This window comes from Pan paniscus, chromosome 16 (genome assembly GCF_029289425.2).
Source record: "Pan paniscus chromosome 16, NHGRI_mPanPan1-v2.0_pri, whole genome shotgun sequence".
NCBI classification, from domain to species: domain Eukaryota; kingdom Metazoa; phylum Chordata; class Mammalia; order Primates; family Hominidae; genus Pan; species Pan paniscus.
In genome coordinates, this window is record NC_073265.2 from 31,415,033 (window position 1) to 31,434,496 (window position 19,464).

Genomic DNA, 19,464 nt, shown 5'->3' on the forward strand with positions numbered 1-19,464 from the left:
GGGATTATAGGCATGAGCCACTGTACCTGGCCACTCCCAGATTGTAATAGCAAAATGCTGTAAGTAGCCAACATATCCCCTCACTGACTGGGGGCTGGTTATATAATTTACAGTGAATCAATGCTGTGGAACACTATGGTGTATGGTCAATTGGCACTTCCCATCCATTTCTACTCCTTTATAGTCCACAGGGGCTATAAAACTGAAAACTACTTTTATCAAACTCCCTAGCAGTCAGGGTTCTAAGTGAAAATCTGGTTCCACCCAGAAACAGGATATGAGATTTGGAAACTGAAAGTGAGATGGAAGCCTCCCTCTTCCAGCTCATGAGTGTGTGCAGCCAGACTCGGCATTTCCAGTGTCTGGTTATCAGCTCTGCCATTCTGTAGAGGCACCTGCCTGGATACAGAAGCCTGCACTCAGTCACCAGCTCTGTGGAAACTGAGGATACTACAGGGCTTAGGCTGTGGAAGCAGCAGCAACTTGCTGACCTCTGGATCACAGGGATGTGCCCACATCAATGTCCAGTAGTGGAACCCTGTCTTCTGCTCATTCAGCTCATCCAACAATCTGTGTGTCTATATGCAGTAAAATATACATGCCACAATATTTATCCTTTTAACCATTTGTAAGCATACAATTCAGTGGTATTAAATACATTCACACTGTTGTGCAACCGTCACACCATCCATCTCCAGGACTTTTCCATCATCTCAAATTGAAACTACCTTAATAATAAACAATTACTCCCTATTCTCCCTCCATTCCAACCCCTGGGAACCTCTATTTTACTTATAGTCTCCATGAATCTGCCTACTCTAGGTACTTCAGATAAGGGCAAGTTCTCTCTTCCAGGCTATGTGGAGTCTTGGTGGTAGGATAGCTCTAGGGACCTACCTTTGCCTTCAGAAGCAGAGGGGAGCCAAACCTCTTTCTCCACCCCTAGTAGAGTCTGGGGGTCAGACCATGACCTAATCCTGGCTAATCAGATCCCTTGATCTGGAGGAAATGATGCAAGGATGACAAGCAGCGTGGTACACACCAACATATATCATACATCCCATCCTATGTGCTCCTCTTAGGTAACATGACACTCCTCCATCAAGAGAGGAAGTCTGATGAGCTTCCTTGCCTTGAACCTGGCAGCACCCTTGTAAACCAACAGAATATAGGAAGAGTGAGAGTCACAAAAGACACTGAAGCTTCTGCCTAGGTCTCTTAAACACGCCTTCCGGAAAGAGCCAGCTGTTATGCATGAGGACACTCAAGCAGCTCTGAAGAGAGACCCCCTTGGACAAGAACTGAGGCCCCTGGCTCCAGCCAGCACCACTTTGTCAGCCATATGAGTGAGCCAGCTTGGAAGTGGATCTTCTAGCCCCGATTTCAAATGATGGTAGCCCAGGTGACATAAAACTGCAACTGCCTGAGAGATCTGAAGCAAGGACAGTGCAGCTGACCCCTTCCCAAACTCCGGACCAGCAAGTACTAACAGAGATGGATGATTACTGTTACTTTAAGCCATACAGTTTTGGGGAGATTTGTTACGTAGCATTAGACAGCTAATACACTAGCAGAGGGCAATTTTTATCAAGGATGCAACAACAGGGGAAGTGGCAGTGGCAATGGCTAAGAAGGTGGCTATGCTAGTGCAGGATGGCCCAGCCTGTCCTGGCTACAAACTGATCATTGTCTGGCTTCCTGTTTTGTTTCCAGCTGGGAGGGCCTCCAGAGCTCCCTTCGTTTCCATCTATTCCCCAGCCTAATCTCCCATCAATTTTATGAATTCTTTCAACTGTCATTACCCTAATATTCCAATAAACTCTGCTTAATTTATCCAGATTCTACTTAAACGATCCAGAGTTGGTCTCCATTGCTCACAACCAAGAATCTTGACTGATACAGGGAATTACCACAGTTCATTACTGGCCAAGGTTGAGGAATGGTGGAAAAAAGGCAAAGCAATGAAGAGGAGAAAAGAGGAGATGCTAGTATGATATAGAGTCAATCCAAGTATATATAGATAGATTGATCCAAATTAAGCAAAACTGGGATATACAGTTTTGAATATACAGTAATGAAATTCAATACTAATAACATCAAACACTTACAGAGCACTTGTTAAGTGCCACACACTGTTCAAAGCACTTCATATAATCCTTATAGCAGCACTCTAAGGTAAGTAGTAGTATGATCATCTCTTTTTTGCAGAGGAGAAAGCAGAAACACAGAGAGGTCCAGTAACTCTGCCAGACCTCAGGCAGACCCCAGGGTACCTGCTCCTCACCACTACACTCATGTCTAGAGGTTTCAGGACATTAAGAAAAGGAAGAGCTTCATGGCACTGCCCTGTGTTGGCTCTCAAAAATGATCTGCAGTTTAATCCAAGGACTTTGGTTTAGAACAGCATTCAATAAACACTAGCTGATCAAATACCCATTTGTTGAACTGAATGACTTTCTGCTACCTTTCTCTAATGGCAAGGGCATATCATACTGGAAAATTGGGAGTCCACATTTATTGAGAAGACCAGATTCATAGGATTAGGAGTATAGATATGTAACCACTGTGGTCACCCCACAGGATCCTGCTAGGTATGAGTATCAATTTAGCTGAGCCTAAACCTTCTCCATTCTCAGAAGTCTGTTATCATTTCTCCCCATACTTTTCAGGCTCCCCTCCTCCATTAGTCCCTTATATAAAGGCCTCACCACTTGTTACCTGTGCCAAGTTTAGCAAAGACCTGCATGGACTCATCAAAACGCTTCTGGCAGAAGAGGTTGAAGGCATACAAGTTCTTGATGTGATGAATTTGTTGCTGCTTTTCACTGTCAGAATCATCTTTCATTTCCTAATAACGGAGCAGAATATGTAAGAGTTCGCTCACTCAACAAATATTGTTCAGTATGTTCTTGATGTTAGAGAAGATGCTAGGAGCTACAGACGCCAAAGTGTACAAGACAAGGCCGGGCGCGGTGCCTCACGCTTGTAATCCCAGCACTTTGGGAGGCCGAGGCGGGCGGATCGCAAGGTCAGGAGATTGAGACCATCCTGGCTAACACGGTGAAACCCCGTCTCTACTAAAAATACAAAAAATTAGCTGGGCGTGGTGGCACGTGCCTGTAGTCCCAGCTACTCGGGAGGCTGAGGCAGGAGAATCACCTGAACCCAGGAGGTAGAGGTTGCAGTGGGCCAAGATCATGCCACTGCACTCCAGCCTGGGTGACAGAGTGAGACTCCATCTCAAAAAAAAAATAAAAAATAAAACAAAGTGTACAAGACAGCCACATGGTATCCGCCTTGCAGCCTGCCCTTACAGTCTAACTGTAATGCTAAGTAACTACGCAATTAAAACACAACAGGGTTTCTACGAGATGCCTAACCGGTAATCTTGAAAATTGTCATGGTCATGAAAAACAAGGAAAGATAAAATGTCACAGACCAGAGGACACTAAGGACACATGACAACTAAATGCAATCTGATTTCTGGATTTGATTCTGGAACAGAAAAAAGGACACTAATAGAAAAACTGGCCAATCTGAATAAAACCTAGAGTTTAGTTTAAAAACACAAAATAGGGTAAGAGTGATGACAAGCATGTGGGAGGGGTCCCCAATCCAGTCTGAGTCGGGGGTCCAGGATGGATTCCAAGAGGGACCTAAACTGAGACATAACGGATGAGTTGGGCCAGGCACGGTGGCTCATGCCTGTAATCCCAGCACCTTGGGAGGACAAGGTGGGCAGATCACCTCAGGTCAGGAGTTTGAGACCCAGCCTGGCCAACATAGTGAAACCCGTCTCTACTAAAAATACAAAAATTAGCTGGACATGGTGGTATGTGCCTGTAATCCCAGCTACTCAGGAGGCCAAGGCAGGAGAACTGCTTGAACCCAGGAGGCGGAGGTTGCAGTGAGCCAAGATCACGCCACTGTACTCCAGCTTGGGTGACAGAGCGAGACTCCATCTCAAACAAAAGGATGAGTTTGAGTTAGCTAAATGAGGCTGAGCAGATGACAGGGAGGGGAAGAGGAGCAGGTACTCCCCAGCAAAGGAGACAGCACATGTACAAGGCTTTAAAATGGCAGAGAGAGCACAGTGTACTCAAGGAATGAAAAACATCCGATGGGCCGGGCGCGGTAGCTCACGCCTGTAATCCCAGAACTTTGGGAGGCTGAAGCGGGCGGATCATGAGGTCAGGAAAGACCATCCTGGCCAACATGGTGAAACCCCGTCTCTACTAAAATACAAAAAATTAGCCGGGCGTGGTGGCGCATGCCTGTAGTCGCAGCTACTCAGGAGGCCGAGGCAGGGGAATCGCTTGAACCCGGGAGGCGGAGGTTGCAGCGAGCTGAGATTGCACCACTGCACTCCAGCCTGGCGACAGAGGAAGACTCTGTTTCGGGAAAAAAAAAAAACAAAAAGAAAAAAAAAACAGCCATCTGGCATAGCTGGCACGGTTGGGAAAGGTCCTATTCTCAGTAAAAGCTAAACAAATGCAGCTGCTATGAGCTTTGCTTCTTCCTCATAACCTATTTTCCCCTTATACCTCTTTAGCCAATCTTTATCAAATTTAGTTTTTTCTTTCAAAATGTCTCTCAATTTCCCCCTTTCCTTTCTTTTCCTATTACCGCCACACTAGTCCAAGCCATCATCAACATGTGGCTGTCCCTGGTCTCCGCTCTCCTGCTTGGTGCTTCAAAGGCTTCCAAAACCTGGTGCCAGCCTCCTTATCTAGCTGAGTCCCAAACACTTAGGCCATACCTTCTTCTCCAGTCAGGACAGGCTCCAAATGCGATAGACACAGGCCACACTTTACACTTCTTTAACTTCCTCTCCATCTGGAATGTTCCATTTCCTGCTCTTGATCCTAATCTAACATATTCTTAAACGGTCAACTCAAGTGTCCAGCCGTAGGATGCCTTTTCCAGCCCACAGCGAACTGTCCCTCTCTGACACTTGGCTCTAGGACTTATCAATGCCAAAGTTTAGTTTGTAATTTCCCTCTGAAAGTTCCATTATGTTTGCGTATCTATTTAAATAAAAGATAGGTTCTTCCTGGACTAACATGATGTCAATCAACCTTTTTTTGTCATAAAAAGGGCAGAGCACAAAGTAAGTATGAGCCTAGAAAAGAGAAGGAAAAATGGGAACCCACTTCCATTTTCTTTACCTGAGATTAAACAACCTGAACTAGGAAGATCACTGAAAAGACTCTGAGACCTTCCTGCTAAGAAAAATAGACTAAAGAGTTTCATACTGCATAACCTTTTTATCAAAAACTAAATACATTACTTCCATATGTTAAATATATGTAAAAGATTAAACATATGTATTTAATCATTAAATATATATTTTAAACGTATACTAAATATGTTTATATTTTAAATATATATGTAAAAGAGTAAGGTCATGATAAATACAAAATTTAGGATAACGATTACAACTGGAGGAGAGGCAGAGGGATGGGATGGGAAGGATTATAAAAAGTTATAAAAGTTATGGTTCTTGGGTAGGATGGTGAGTTCATGGGTATTCACTGTATTATTTTTAAAAATGAAAATAAAATAATATAGGACAATGCATGAGTAGAAAAAAAAACAGTAAGATGCTGAAATTCGGTGCTCTAAGAAAGCAATCATCTTTATGGAATATTAACTATGTCTTACTATTAAGATCAGATTTTTATTTTAAATCCAGAACATATATGTCCAAAGTAAATGTTCTTCACGAGTAGCCACCATAGGTAACTAAAAGTATCTGCATTCTAAAAAAGTGCTCTCCTTTTAGAAATAGTTTACAGGATACTCTAGAAATTCAGTTTTATTACTATTATCTTCATAAACATCTCTTCTTTAAAGTATCACTATCTGAGGCTGGGCATAGTAGTTCACATCTATAGTCCCAGCACTTTGGGAGGCTGAGACAGGAGGATCACTTGAGCTCAGGAGTTTAAGACCAGCCTGGGCAACAAAGTGAGACCCTGTCTCTACAAAAAATAAACAAATTAGCTGGGTGTGGTGGTACATGCTTGTGGTCCCAGCAACACAGGAGGCTGAGGTGGGCTGATCACTTGAGACCAGGAGGTCAAGACTGCAGTGAGCCAAGACTGCATCACTGCACTCCAGTCTGGGTGACAGAGTGAGACCCTGTCTTAAAAAAAAAAAAAAAAAAAAAAACCTCAAAAAACCCCCAAATACATAAAGTAGCAATATCTGGTTTAACAACTAGGTTAGGCTCAGAATGACTTTTGGTTGTTTCCTACAAGCAAATCCACCCCCTACAGATGACAATAATCATCACTGACGATGTTTAAAAGAACAAGACACAGACTCTGACATCAACATTGGAACAAGAGGTGGTCACTATTTTGCTGTGAACAAGATCCCTTGCAAACATTACAGTAAGCATCATAAATATAAGACTGCAGCCTGGCTGAATACAACAACTTGAAGTAGTTTCAGAATATCAAAAGAAAGCCTACTTATCCAAACATAGGAGTCTACTGTGGAAAGGAATTTTGAGGGGTCCTCTAGTTGTTGCATTCAACTTGACTATAACAGTATATTTATGATTGCTACTAAACTTTAATGTCTCCATTATCTTTAATTTTTCATGACCATACAATATATTAAATTATTTTATTCTCCCATTAATTTTTTTTTTTGTTTTTTGAGACAGAGTCTCGCTATGTCACCCAAGCTGGAGTGCAGTGGCATGATCTTGGCTCACTGCAACCTCTACCTCCTGGGTTCAAGCAATTCTCCTGCCTCAGCTTCCTGAGTGGCTGGGATTACAGGTTCCTGCCACCATGCCCAGCTAATTTTTGTATTTTTAGTGGAGACAGGGTTTTGTCATGTTGGCCAAGCTGGTCTCGAACTCCTGACCTCAGGTGATCTGCTCGCCTTGGCCTCCCAAAATGCTGGGATTACAGGCGTGAGCCACCGCTCCCGGACTCTCACCTTAATTCTACAAGGTACTATTACTAGAATTGATATTCATTCTACATTTGACAGATAAAGTGAAAAAGTAAAATCACTTAGAGTTACATAGATATTTTACGGTGGAGTCAGACCTAGTATTCAAGGCCCTGGACTTTCAGCTATGTGCTTATTCTACTAACCCAAAATAAATATGAACATTGAAACCCAAATCACCTACTTTCAAGAACAATAAGGAAGGAAGACTAGTCAGGAACAAGACTTACTGCGAGCTGCAGAGCCAATTCAAACTGCTTGTCCTGGAGAAGTTGTTGGATTTGGGTTGCCATGGGGACAGGGATGAGTCTCCAAACAAAATGATTGCTGGCCACATAGATAATGTTTGATCTGGAAGCAAGAGTAAGAATATTAGCAAAAGATCACAGGCTTTGTGATGACACAGGTGACTTTACAACTTTGGGATAATATACAGCCATAGCAAAAAAAGAAATTCCTTACCCTCCTGAGGTAATGAAACGGGGCCTTTGCAATTCAATGCTTTGGACCAGAAGCCTCGGTTCAAATGTTCGGATCTCAACATATCGAGGCAACACTGCAATGATGTAGGGAGGCTGGTGCTCTGTGAAAGAGAACATACACAGCAGTTGTTCCGGTCTAAGGCTTTGGGTTTATGGAGTGTTTCAGCTGCCCATTCTAAGATACATTTAAATGGATCTCCAAAAAGTCCCCTAGTCAAATATCAAGCCAGGATCTTACACTGTGATTCAGAAACAAAGAAAAAAAAAATTGGCCTGTAATCCCAGCAACTTGAGAGGTTGAGGTGGGAAGGTCACGTAGGCCGGAAGTTTGAGACTGACCTAGGCATCTTAGTGAGACACTGCCTCAACAAAAACATTTATTAAAAAATTAGTCAGGTGTGGTGGCACACACCTGTAGTCCCAGCTACTCAGGAGGCTGAGGTGGGAAGATCATTTAAGCCCAGGAGTTTGAGGCTGCAATGAGCCATAACTGCACCACTGCACTCCAGCATGGGTGACAGAGTGAGATCCTGACTCTAAAAAAAAGAAAAATAAAAAAAAATTGCTTTGCTTGAGTTATGATCAGAGAAATCTCTTGCACAAAAAAGACACATCAGCTGTGCTGACAGTCACCTGATCCCACTCCTGCCTTATTCCCCAAAGAACTGGATAAAAGTTTCACTTGCTCCTTTTTCATCAGTCACAAAGCCAGGCCAGACAAAGGCCAGTTGCAGCTGCCCATAACAATGCATCAGTGGGAGAACCAGGTAACAGAACCTCTTCTTTCATTCTCTTAGAAAGGTGGCGGGAGGGGGAAAGGCCGGGTGCAGTGGCTCACGCCTGTAATCCTAGCACTTTGGGAGGCTGAGGCAGGTGGATCACGAGGTCAGGAGATCGAGACCATCCTGGCTAACATGGTGAAACCCTGTCTCTACTAAAAAAAAAAAAAATACAAAAAAATTAGCCGGGCGTGGTGGCAGGCGCCTGTAGTCCCAGCTACTCGGGAGGCTGAGGCAGGAGAATGGCGTGAACCCGGAAGACGGAGCTTGCAGTGAGCCGAGATGCACCACTGCACTCCAGCCTGGGCGACAGAGCAAGACTCCATCTCAATAAATAAATAAATAAATAAAATAAAAAATAAAAAAAAAAAAGAAATAAAAAAGGTAGGGGGAAGGTAAATTCTATTTTCCCTAAAATTACTCTAAGGGAAGAGTTCCACATTTCTAGCCAATGTTGTTTCTGCTAGAGATTTTCACAGAGAAAAGGTGTGATGCTCCACCTGATGGCTGCTATGGTTTGGCTATTTTTATTCCCTCCCCATCTTATGCATTGGACACTTAATCCTCAGTGCAAAAGTGTTGGGAGGTGGGGCCTAATGGGAGGTGTTTAGGTGGTGAGGCTCCAGCCTCATCAATAGATTAATGCACTATAAAAAGGGCTTGTGGAGTGGGTTCTCTCTCTTCTGCCATGTGAGAATGCAGAGCTCATCTTTCTCTTACCCTTCTCCTTCCACCATGTGAAGGAGCATCAAGAAGGCCCTTACCAGACACCAGATGCCGGCACCCTGATCTGGGACTTCCAAGTCTCCAAAACTGTGAGGAAACAAATTTCTGGTTTTTATAAATTACCTAGTCTGTGGTATTCTGTTATAGCTGCACAAATGAACTAAGACATGGCTTAATGGTACACAGAGAAGGTGGCTGGATGGACTTCTCAGTGAAGGCATTTCTATTTGATACTTGCTGTCGAGTCTTAAAATTGTTTTCCTCTATTATATCTAAAAAAAAACCTTTCATTCATCTATCCATGACCCCAAATTTACCCTTCTGATCCAGTACAAATTATTGGGTTATACTCCTTTTCTTCACTCTTCCTCTCTCTTTTGAAAATAACTTTTAATATATCCACTATATTTTTCTGTACTTTTTGACAAGCATGTGACAGTCCAAAGCTTAAAATGCTGGATGAAGCAGAACAATTCCACACAGTGCTAAAGAAGTCAGCATGCAAAAAGCAGACTGACAAAACCATAAAATCATTGCAAATCAAGTCTTCCAATATTTGAGAAGTTGTATGGTGAAGGAGATTTAACATAAATGGAGGGAATTTAGAAAATAAGCAACACAAAACATATCTTTAAAAACACAAATCTCAGAACAAGACTGAATAAGGATCTGCTTTACCTTACACTGAACTGTAAGATAAATTTATTGTTTGTATACTATATGAAACATAATTTCACTAACTTAGAGATAATAGAAATATTTTCTATGACTATATTCTGTGCTATATCAAGAATCAGTAAAGAACTACAGTGAGATATCACCTCATACGCCTTTAGGATGGCTACTATTAAAAAAATGAAAATAACAAGTGTTGACAAGAATATGGAAAAATTGGAACCCTTGTGCACTGTTGGTGGGACTGTAAAATGGTGCGGCCGCTATGGAAAACAGTATGGTGGTTCCTCAGAAAATTAAAAATAGAATCACCATATGGTCCAGGAATCCCATTTCTGGGTACATATTCAGAACAGTTGAAAATCAGGATTTCAAGGAGATATTTGCACACACATGTTCGTAGCAGCATTATTCACAGCAGCCAATGGTGAAAGTAACCCAAGTATCCACGAACAGATGGATGGATAAACAAAATGTGGTGTATACATACAGTGGAATATTATTACTTTTTTAAGTAATTATTTTATTACCTTTTTAAGTGGAATATATATTACCTTTTTAAGGTTCAGCCTTAAAAAGGAAGGCATGAACCTTGAGGACATTATGCTAAATTAAACAAGGCAGTCACAGAAAGACAAATACTGTATGATTTCCCTTATATGAGGTATCTAGAAGATGTCAAATTCATAGAAGCAGAAAGGAGAATGGTGGCTTCAGGGACTGGAGGGAGAAGAACTGAGGAGTTGTTAATGGGTATAGAGTTTCAGTTTTGCAACATAAAAAAGTTCTGAAGATCTATTGTACCACAATGTTAACATACGTAATACCACTTAACTGTACACTTAAAAATGGTTCAGGTGGTAAATTGTATGTTATGTGTTTTTTACATTTAAAAATAAAAATGTTTTTAAAAGTAAAAAAATTAGTAAAAAGCAAACCACTAGATGCATAATTACCACATAGAAATTTAACTTCAAAATATATATTCATAAAAATAATTTCTTAGTGTGTCTAATTTGCTAATATTTCTAATTATCCTTTTTTTTTTTTTTTTGAGACAGAGTCTCTCTCTATAGGCCCGGCTGGAATGCAGTGAGTGGTGTGATCACGGCTTACTGCCGCCTCCATCTCCCAGCCTCAAGCAATCCTCCCACCTCAGCCACCCAAGTCCTGGGAATATATGTGTACAGCACGATGCCCAGCTAATTTCTTAAATGTATTTTTTGTAGAGACAGGGTCTCACTATGTTGCCCAGGCTGGTCTCAAACTCCTGGGCTCAAGCAGTCCTCCTGCCTCAGCCTCCCAATGTGCTGGGATTACAGGCATGAGTCGCTGCACTAGTTTAATTATCCATTTCCTGATAAAAAGTTTTTCCTATTATATTTGCAATTTATACTATCAATGAATAGTACAATAAAATTTCAAAGCTATGAGGGAACTCAGAAATGAGTAACTTGAGAACTAAGTTATATTTCTATCATTTTGAATGCTACTGCTATTATGCTGATATTTTTCATCTTACCAGAAAAATGAAATTAAAAGCATATTGTTTTATATTGAATTTTTTATTTTCTTTTTATGCTGGCCTCATTTTGAAAAGTTAGTACAATTTTCTTTAGTGCTAACTTGTATAACATATGTAAAATTTCTCCTTTTAAAATCTGTCTCACTTGAATACGTTCTCATTTAATTAAAAAGGTAATCTATAACAGAAACCCCTTTGGTTGTCATATCTTTTGTTGACAATAGAGATGGTCTGGATCTCTTTATATCTCCAAAAGTTGGGAGACTGGCTGGTGTACAGCAGGCATATAAATAATGACTGACCAGGATAATGATGCAATTATTCAGCAAGCATTTTCTTACACGCTGTGATGTTTCAGGCACTGTACTATGTAGTAAGGACTCAAAGTAGATCAAGACATGCATCCAGACCTCACAGAGCTCCTACAGGAACAGAGGAGACAGATCGCTCACGTGTGACAAGTTGCTGTGACAGAGATACCTGAAAGGGTTACGGAAGCACCAAGAAGTGACTAATTCTGCCTGTGGGTCAAAGGAGACCTCACAGGGCAAGTGCCTCAAAACTTTCTTCAGCAGTAAGACACAGACATGGTTTTAAGAAGCACTGATGAAGGCCCCAGGCACTAACGAAGGTTGGAAGACAGGAACTCTCATCCTGGGAAATCAGAAACACGCTTGACTTTTACATGCCTCTTAAACTCATCTGCCAAAGTTCCTCTTCTGAAGGGAAAACAAGGTCGCCTAGAACATCGGGAAAGCCTCTCATAAAGCCCCATAAGCCCCTCAAACTTGTGACTATCCATAATCCTGGGCCTTTTAAAATACTGACCTTTTGATTTCTCTTCCTTCTAGTCTACTTATCTCTAACCACAACCAGAACAATCACCCTAGAACATGATGTGTTTTTTTTTTTTTTTTTGAGACGGGAGTCTCGCTCTGTCACCCACGCTGGAGTGCAGTGGCGCAATCTCGGCTCACCGCAACTTCCCCCTCCCTTCAAGCAGTTCTCCTGCCTCAACCTCCCAAGTAGCTGGGACCACAGGCACACACTGCCACACTCAGCTAGTTTTTGTTTTTTTTTTTTCGTGTTTGAGACGGGGTTTCACCATGTTGCCCAGGCTGATTGTGAACTCCTGAGCTTAGGCAATCTGCCTGCCTCAGCCTCCCAAAGTGCTAGGATTACAGGCGTGAGCCACTGCGCCCGGCCGGAACATGATGCTTTTATCAAGACATTCTACCATTCAGGAATCTACTGGCCTCCCAGACCTTCTCACGGACATCTACCAACTGGCCCTATTTCACTGCTCTGTAATTCAGACCACCTGTATCAAGTCAGGCTCTGTAATACCCTCTCCCAAATCGGCATGTCTTTCTTTGGACTTCTACTCATTTATCGGGCTTTCTGCCTAGATTGAATGGAAATTTTTCTTCAAGCCAAGTTCCAAACTCCCTGCCTGACCTAGTCCATAGTCCAGTCTTACCTATGTAATGAAACTTCTTCCTAATTAAACAACAAACTTCCCTTTCTCTGAACTACTGAATTTTAACTCATCCAATTTAACACCTTAAGCAGTGCCTTGTTTTGTCTCTTTATCCAAGACTGTAACCCTTGTCTCCAGAGACAGGGGTCTTTAAAGACAGAAAGCATGTCAGTGCGTCCCACTTCACAGCAGTAACTATTTTAGTAATGCTCACTCTTCCGACTGAAAATAAAATGGGGCAAGAGTGGTTATATGCTTCTAGGCAATTCCATTGTGGAGAGCTGGGAACCTGAAGCAAGCATAAGAACAGAAGCACCTAATGCGTAGAATAGAGGCTGACACCTAAATCACCTAAATGTTGTCTGTGCCTCTAAGCTACAAAAAAAAAAAAAAAAAAAGCAACAATAGAAAAACCCTTCAACATGGAATTACTATATCAAAAACCCTTCAATATGGAATTACTCATACTATAGGAATACACAAGGAATTTCCACTAATTTCCAAATGTAGTCCATTTGGCAGAGGACACAATCAAAGCTCTTAAAAAAAGGAGGAAGAAAAAAACTAAGAAGTAAAAAATAGCAGTAGATAATCACTTCCTAAAATAAACATTTCTGTTTATATGTTTTCCCCCTCTGGAGTAAAACTCAGCTTCTTGCAAGAACTAGACTATCCCATTTTTAATGACCCTAAAATGTCATCTACTTATAAGAAGGGGAACTGAAAGTGAATGACACAATGTAAATCAGTCTGCTAAAGCTACGAATGGGACTCCGTTCTGCAGGAATGGCACACAACCTCAACCCAAAGTGGGAAACAGCAGCTACTGTTGGTCTCACCCATGGCCACTGGTATGTCCGTCCAGTTCAGGGCACATTTCTGTGTGCAGATCCCTTCCTCATTGAGTACCACGGTGAGATCATCCTGGCCCACAGCCACTTTTCCATCTGCCAGAGGTGCAACTAAGGGCTCCAGCTGTTTTCCTGTTGGAAAGAGCTCTTTGATGGACCCCTTTCCATCCACCTATAGGAAGAAACAGAGTGAGTCACCTAGCATTCCCCAGCCAGAGGTAGGAACACAGGAAAAATCCAGATAGAACCCGAAACCTAGAGAAGCCAATAATATTCCTTGTTTGACATAAGAAAATGTTACAGAGTTTATTATAATAACCGTTGTTATCACAATGTAAAACCCGTTCTCTAATGCAAAGGAAAGCATCTAGCCTGGCAACTGACAATGCCAGGTGCTGGCAAGAATGCACAGCAACTAGAACTCGCATTCACTGCTGGTGGGAATGCAAAATGGTGCAGCTGTTTTGTTTGTTGGTTTCTTACAAAGTTTAAGATACACTTGCCATATGCCCCTTAAAGATACACTTACCATATGCCCCAGCAATCCCATTCCCAGGCATTTGCCCAGGAATGCCAATGTATGTTTACACAAACACTTGTATGCAAATGTCTTAGATGCTTATTCAAAATTGCTAAAAATTGAAAACAACTTTTTTTTTTTTTTTTTTTTGGAGACAGTCTTGCTCTGTCGCCCAGGCTGGAGTGCAGTGGCACAATCTCAGCTCACTGCAACCTCCGCCTCCTGGGTTCAAACAATCCTCCTGCCTCAGCCTCCTGAGTAGCTGGAACTACAGGCGTGTGCCACCACGCCAGGCTAATTTTTTTTTTTGTATTTTTAGTAGAGATGGGGTTTCACCGTGTTAGCCAGGATGGTCTCAATCTCCTGACCTCGTGATCCACCCGCCACGGCCTCCCAAAGTGCTGGGATTAAAGGTGTGAGCCACTGCGCCTGGCCGAAATCAACTTTGTCCATCAACTGATGAATGGATAAACAAACACCTTGCCATAGACTACTATTCAGCCATGAAAAAGAATAAACTGTTAACACACACAACAACATGGATAAATCTCCAGTGCATTCTGCTAAGTGAAAGAAGCCAGACTCAAAAGCCTACATATTGTGTCATTCAATTTATATGACATTCTGGAAAAGGCAAAGCTATAGGAGATGAAGAACAGATGAGTGGTTACCAGAGGTCTAGGAACAGAAGGAGAGGCTGACTTCAATATGAGGGAATTTTGGGGGGTGATGGTAGTGTTGTGAATCTCGATTGTGGCATTAGTCACATAAATCTAAGCATTTGTCAAAACACAGAACTGTACACCAAAAAGAATAAATTTTACTGTATGTAAATAAGTAATTTCTGAATAGCCTGGTCCTAAAGCAAGGTTTCCCACCCTGAAGGTGATGTCAGCATCCAAAGCAGTCAGAGAACTGAGAGCCTTAAGTCCAGCTTTTGCTCAGTTCCCTTATTCCTTGTGCGCTCTCTCACCATCTGTAGGCCTACTTGCTATTGAGTCAGTGGCACAGCAGTGACTCCTCCAGGAGTCTGCAACTCTGATGCTGATAAAATTAGGATATTCAAATGACACAAAGATGGAACAAATATATTAACAAGATAACAATGGGGCCAGGCATGGTGGCTGTAATCTCAGCACTTTGGGAGGCTGAGGCAGGAGGGCTGCTTGAGCCCAGGAGTTTAAGACCAGCCTATGCAACATATTGTGACCCCATCTCTACAAAAATACAAAAAAAAAATACAAAAATTAGCTGAGCATGGTGGTAGGCATCTGGGCTACCTGGGAGGCTGAGGTGGGAGGATTGCTTGAGCCCAGGAGATGGAGGTTGCAGTGAGCCAAGATCCTGCCACTGCACTCCAGCCTGGGTGACAGAGGGGTACCCTGTCTCAAATAAAATAAAATAAAATAAAATAACCAATGAAGAGCTCAACCAGTGGAAGATAGAGAGAAAGGCTTCTAGAATTGCCATGTCTGAATTACAAGGGGTGTGAAGCTAAGAGATTTAGATTATTCAATGAAATGAACAGTGTATCAATCTTTTCTACATATAGTATGCATATTGGAGAAAAACAATGTCATGGATATTTACAACTTATGTTAAGAGAAAACACAGGTCATAAAACAATTGTATAGCATTGTATTTTTACAAATAGGATGGAAGTTCATATACCAAGAAGTTGGCAGTGACTATTTCTGAGTGGGGGGACTATGGTTGATTTGCACTTCCTTTATCTCCTGATCTATATTTTCTGTAATAAACACGTGTAAAAACACGTGGCTTTTGAAATTTAAAAAAATAGTGAGAATCACTTTTAGTACAAATATACAAAAAGATTTGACGGCAGGAGAGGAAACTCAAAGTCTTAAAAATACTTAAGTTTATACTAAAATTAGTTTAAAATTCCTAAGCACTGAAGCCTTAGGATAGCAGTCCATGATGATCCACTGGACAGAGGCAAACAGCCTTCATTATCTGTCCCAATAGTAAAATACACACTGTGGATCATCATTACGTAAAGAACTGAGCGTTGACTCTTGGACTGACTTAAGTTACAAAGATATCCTATTTGTGAAAAATGCTGAGCATGAATGATAACTACACATACAAATAACAAATCCTGTTATGCCAAAAGCTCTACTTAAAGTGGTCGCTTGACCTGGAGTTCGGAGCAGATAGATAATCATCTTCCCCAAGATAAACTAATGATATTTGCAAAATAATAAGATTTTACCCTTATTAGGTAGTAGTCTCTCTTGAAACCCACACAGATAGAATTTTCACACCACGCCATGGACTTGGGCACATCTGGCACACTAAAGTCCCCCTGAAAAAAGAGAGCAAGGATCTGAATGAAATAAATATTTTTTTAAAAAATCATGACTTTCCTGTTATTCTGCAACCTCCATTCTGCAAAACAACCCTCACCCTCATCGGGCACAATTCTACAGGCACAAGGCCAGGAAACTACCCTTAATAAAAATACAAGTCCATGAACTGGACAACGTACATTTGGAAAAGGTGAAAACCCACTTTGAAATAAACCAATCTATAAAAACACTGTAGAATCATATTACAAGTAGGCATCAACAAGCTCTCATGCACTTCATACCAGAGTATTCATTTGCGTAGAATGACAAGACTGGAGTCCTGAACTTCACTAGAACCGAGCCACTGCAGCAGCTCCCACCCAACCATGGACCAAGGAACAGTGGACTTACCTGCAATTCATGAAATTCCCTGTCCTTCCAGAAATAGAGCTGCAGCTTCTTTTTTACTGCCACACACATCCGTAACACCTCCTCACCGGTCTCTGTGTGCTGGGAGGAGACATGCAGAGCAAATGAAAATACAATGACTCTCTCTAACTGAGTGATAACTAAATTAGAGATTGTCTACCTTGAAATTGCTACTAATCTGAAAATTCCCTGTAACACAGTCATCCTGCCAGGAAAGCTGAGCAGAACACCATTCTCTAAGATGCGCTAAGCAACAAGTGACTGAGGAACACTTCCTCCCGAAGGGTTGCCAGCCAAAGACCACAGCACCAGCAAATCACATGGACATTCACAATTCAGAGGAGAAAATCCTGGGGCAGTCCTTCCCCTATATAACTCCTCCCTCCTTTTTGCTCTTAAATGTTTCTTGCTCCTGGCTGTCAATGCATGCTGGGTCAAGGGTGACCATGTGCCAGTGACATCAAGCCCACTTTTAAGCCTTTAAAGAGCAAGGAAAAGAGTATTCCTAAGCATAAAATGATGCAGTGTCAATGTAGAACATAAATGCTAAAAAATGGTAAGTTGAGTAGAGAGAGGGGTGAGGCAGATTCTGAAGAATGCAAGAATGATAAATTGGCAAAAATAAAGAGAGATATCTTTTCTGAACAACGAAAAGTCCCTAATGACAAAGACCTCAGTGATATGTTTAGAACAAGAGTCCATTTAATGTCTTATAATTATCTTCATGATATTGTTACAGTCTTGCTTTCCCAATAATGGTTTGTCCAGGATGAGAGTTTTTGTCCTCGGTTAGCTGCCTCTTGCCAATAGTATTAGATTCTCATTAACCCACGCACAGGGAATGCAAACGCTTCAACTTCACACTATGCACCAATAGAGAAATTTCTCTAACACAATTAAATATTCTCTTTGGGCCGGGTGCAGTGGCTTATGCCTGTAATCCCAGCACTTTGGGAGGCCAAGGTCACCTAAGGTCAGGAGTTCGAGACTAGCCTGGCCAACATGGTGAAACCCCATCTCTAATTTAAAAAAATACAAAAAATAGCCGGACGTGGTGGTGCACACCTGTAGTCCCAGCTACACAGGAGGCTGAGGCAAGAGAATCACTTGAGCCCAAGAGGCAGGGGTTGCAGTGAGCCGAGATCGTGCCACTACACTCTAGCCTGGGCGACAGAACAAGACTCTATCTCAGGAAAAAAATAAATAAATAAATAATCTTTGGAGTCTCTGTTGGGTATGGATCATCAGTGTCATTCTTCCCATCTAATGGTAGGAATGATGTAGGAAAGACTGTATTGATTAAAGCATAAAGCCAAATTTCATCTTGGGTAAACTTACCTGGAGGTCACAAGTAAACAGTGATGCTCCCTTTGCCTTTGAAACCGTAGTGATTTGTTGAAATGTCAATAGGTCATGGACATAAATGTTATTTTCTGTTTGGGAGGAGGTATAACATCAGGATCAATGATCATAATTCTCTAGCATAGCCACTATCGAGGCAAAAAAAGTAACTGTGTTAACATCTAGAAGAAGCAAATGGCAGATGTTGGTTGAAGATGTCCCTTCAGTTTCACTAGGATGATTCATTCTCACCTATAACCAGTACAAAGCATTTAAGAGGTCACTTGGTCTTCTAAACTTGGATATTTTCTTCCTTAAACATTTGAGCTTGGCCTGGCATGGTGGCTCACACCTGTCATCCCAGCACTTTGGGAGGCTGAGACAGGCAGATCACTTGAGGTCAAGAGTTTGAGACCAGCCTGGGTAACACAGTGAAACCCTGTCTCTACTAAAAATACAAAAATCAGCTGGGCATGGTGGTGGGTGCCTGTAATCCCAGCTACTCAGGGAGTTGAAGCAGGAGAATCCCTTGACCCAGGGGGTCAGAAGTTGCAGTGAGCCAGGGCTGCACCACTACACTCCAGCCTGGGAGACAGAGTGAGACTCCGTCTCAAAAAAAAAAAAAAAAAAAAATTGGGGCTGACTTGAGTAAAAGAGATCTTTCACTTCCAAAACACTCTTTTTTTTTTTTTTTTTTTTTTTTTTTGAGGCACGGTCTCACTCTGTTGCCCAGGCTAGAGTGCATCAACAAAAGGGGCATGATCTCAGCTCACTACAGCCTTAACCTCCTTGAGACTCAAGTGATCCTCCTACCTCAGCCTCCTGAGTAGCTAGGACTACAGGCATGCACCACCACACCTGGCTAATTTTGTTTATTTTTTGTGGAGATGAGGTCTCCCTGTGTTGCCCAGGCTGGTCTCAAACTCCTGGACTCAAGTGATCCTCCTGCCTTAGCCTCCCAAAGTGCTGGGATTACTGGTGTGAGCCACTGCACCCAGTCCAAAGCACTCTTATACTCTGTCCATTTCAAGTCTGAAATATTATGATGCAGTATTTATACAAGAAATGGCTTTCAAAGCTACTCACATTAGGAGGCTCCAATTAGAAAAGGGAAATCCCCTGTGCATTTTCTACTAACCCATGGCAATGATTTCTTTCCTAGCAAAGCAATCAAAATAATCATTTTACCTGGGCCTCATATCTAGTTTTAGTCATGAAGATTAAGTTACCTCAGATGTTTATCTGTGGACCCAGGAACAACATTTAACATGATTTTACTCTTTGGGCCCCAGGGTCAACAGCGCAAAGTGTGAGATCAGCTGCTAGTCCCCTGCATGTCCAGAAAAGGCCTCACTGGCTGCTTTCTATGAAACCA

At 41.9% G+C, this 19,464-nt stretch overlaps 1 protein-coding gene across 5 annotated transcripts in view; it reads right to left on the minus strand.

The window, feature by feature from the left end:
* VPS39 (VPS39 subunit of HOPS complex) overlaps nt 1-19,464 on the minus strand; it is a 49,712-nt gene that overhangs the window by 12,453 nt on the left and 17,795 nt on the right. For all 5 annotated transcript variants that reach the window (XM_003805610.5, XM_008973299.4, XM_063596567.1 and 2 more), the window contains 7 exons: nt 18,087-18,181; nt 16,731-16,829; nt 16,244-16,336; nt 13,479-13,662; nt 7,435-7,555; nt 7,203-7,323; nt 2,719-2,848 (listed from right to left, as the gene is read on the minus strand). In XM_003805610.5, the coding sequence (XP_003805658.1) occupies nt 2,719-2,848; nt 7,203-7,323; nt 7,435-7,555; nt 13,479-13,662; nt 16,244-16,336; nt 16,731-16,829; nt 18,087-18,181 (843 nt within the window). The remainder of the gene's footprint in view (nt 1-2,718; nt 2,849-7,202; nt 7,324-7,434; nt 7,556-13,478; nt 13,663-16,243; nt 16,337-16,730; nt 16,830-18,086; nt 18,182-19,464) is intronic.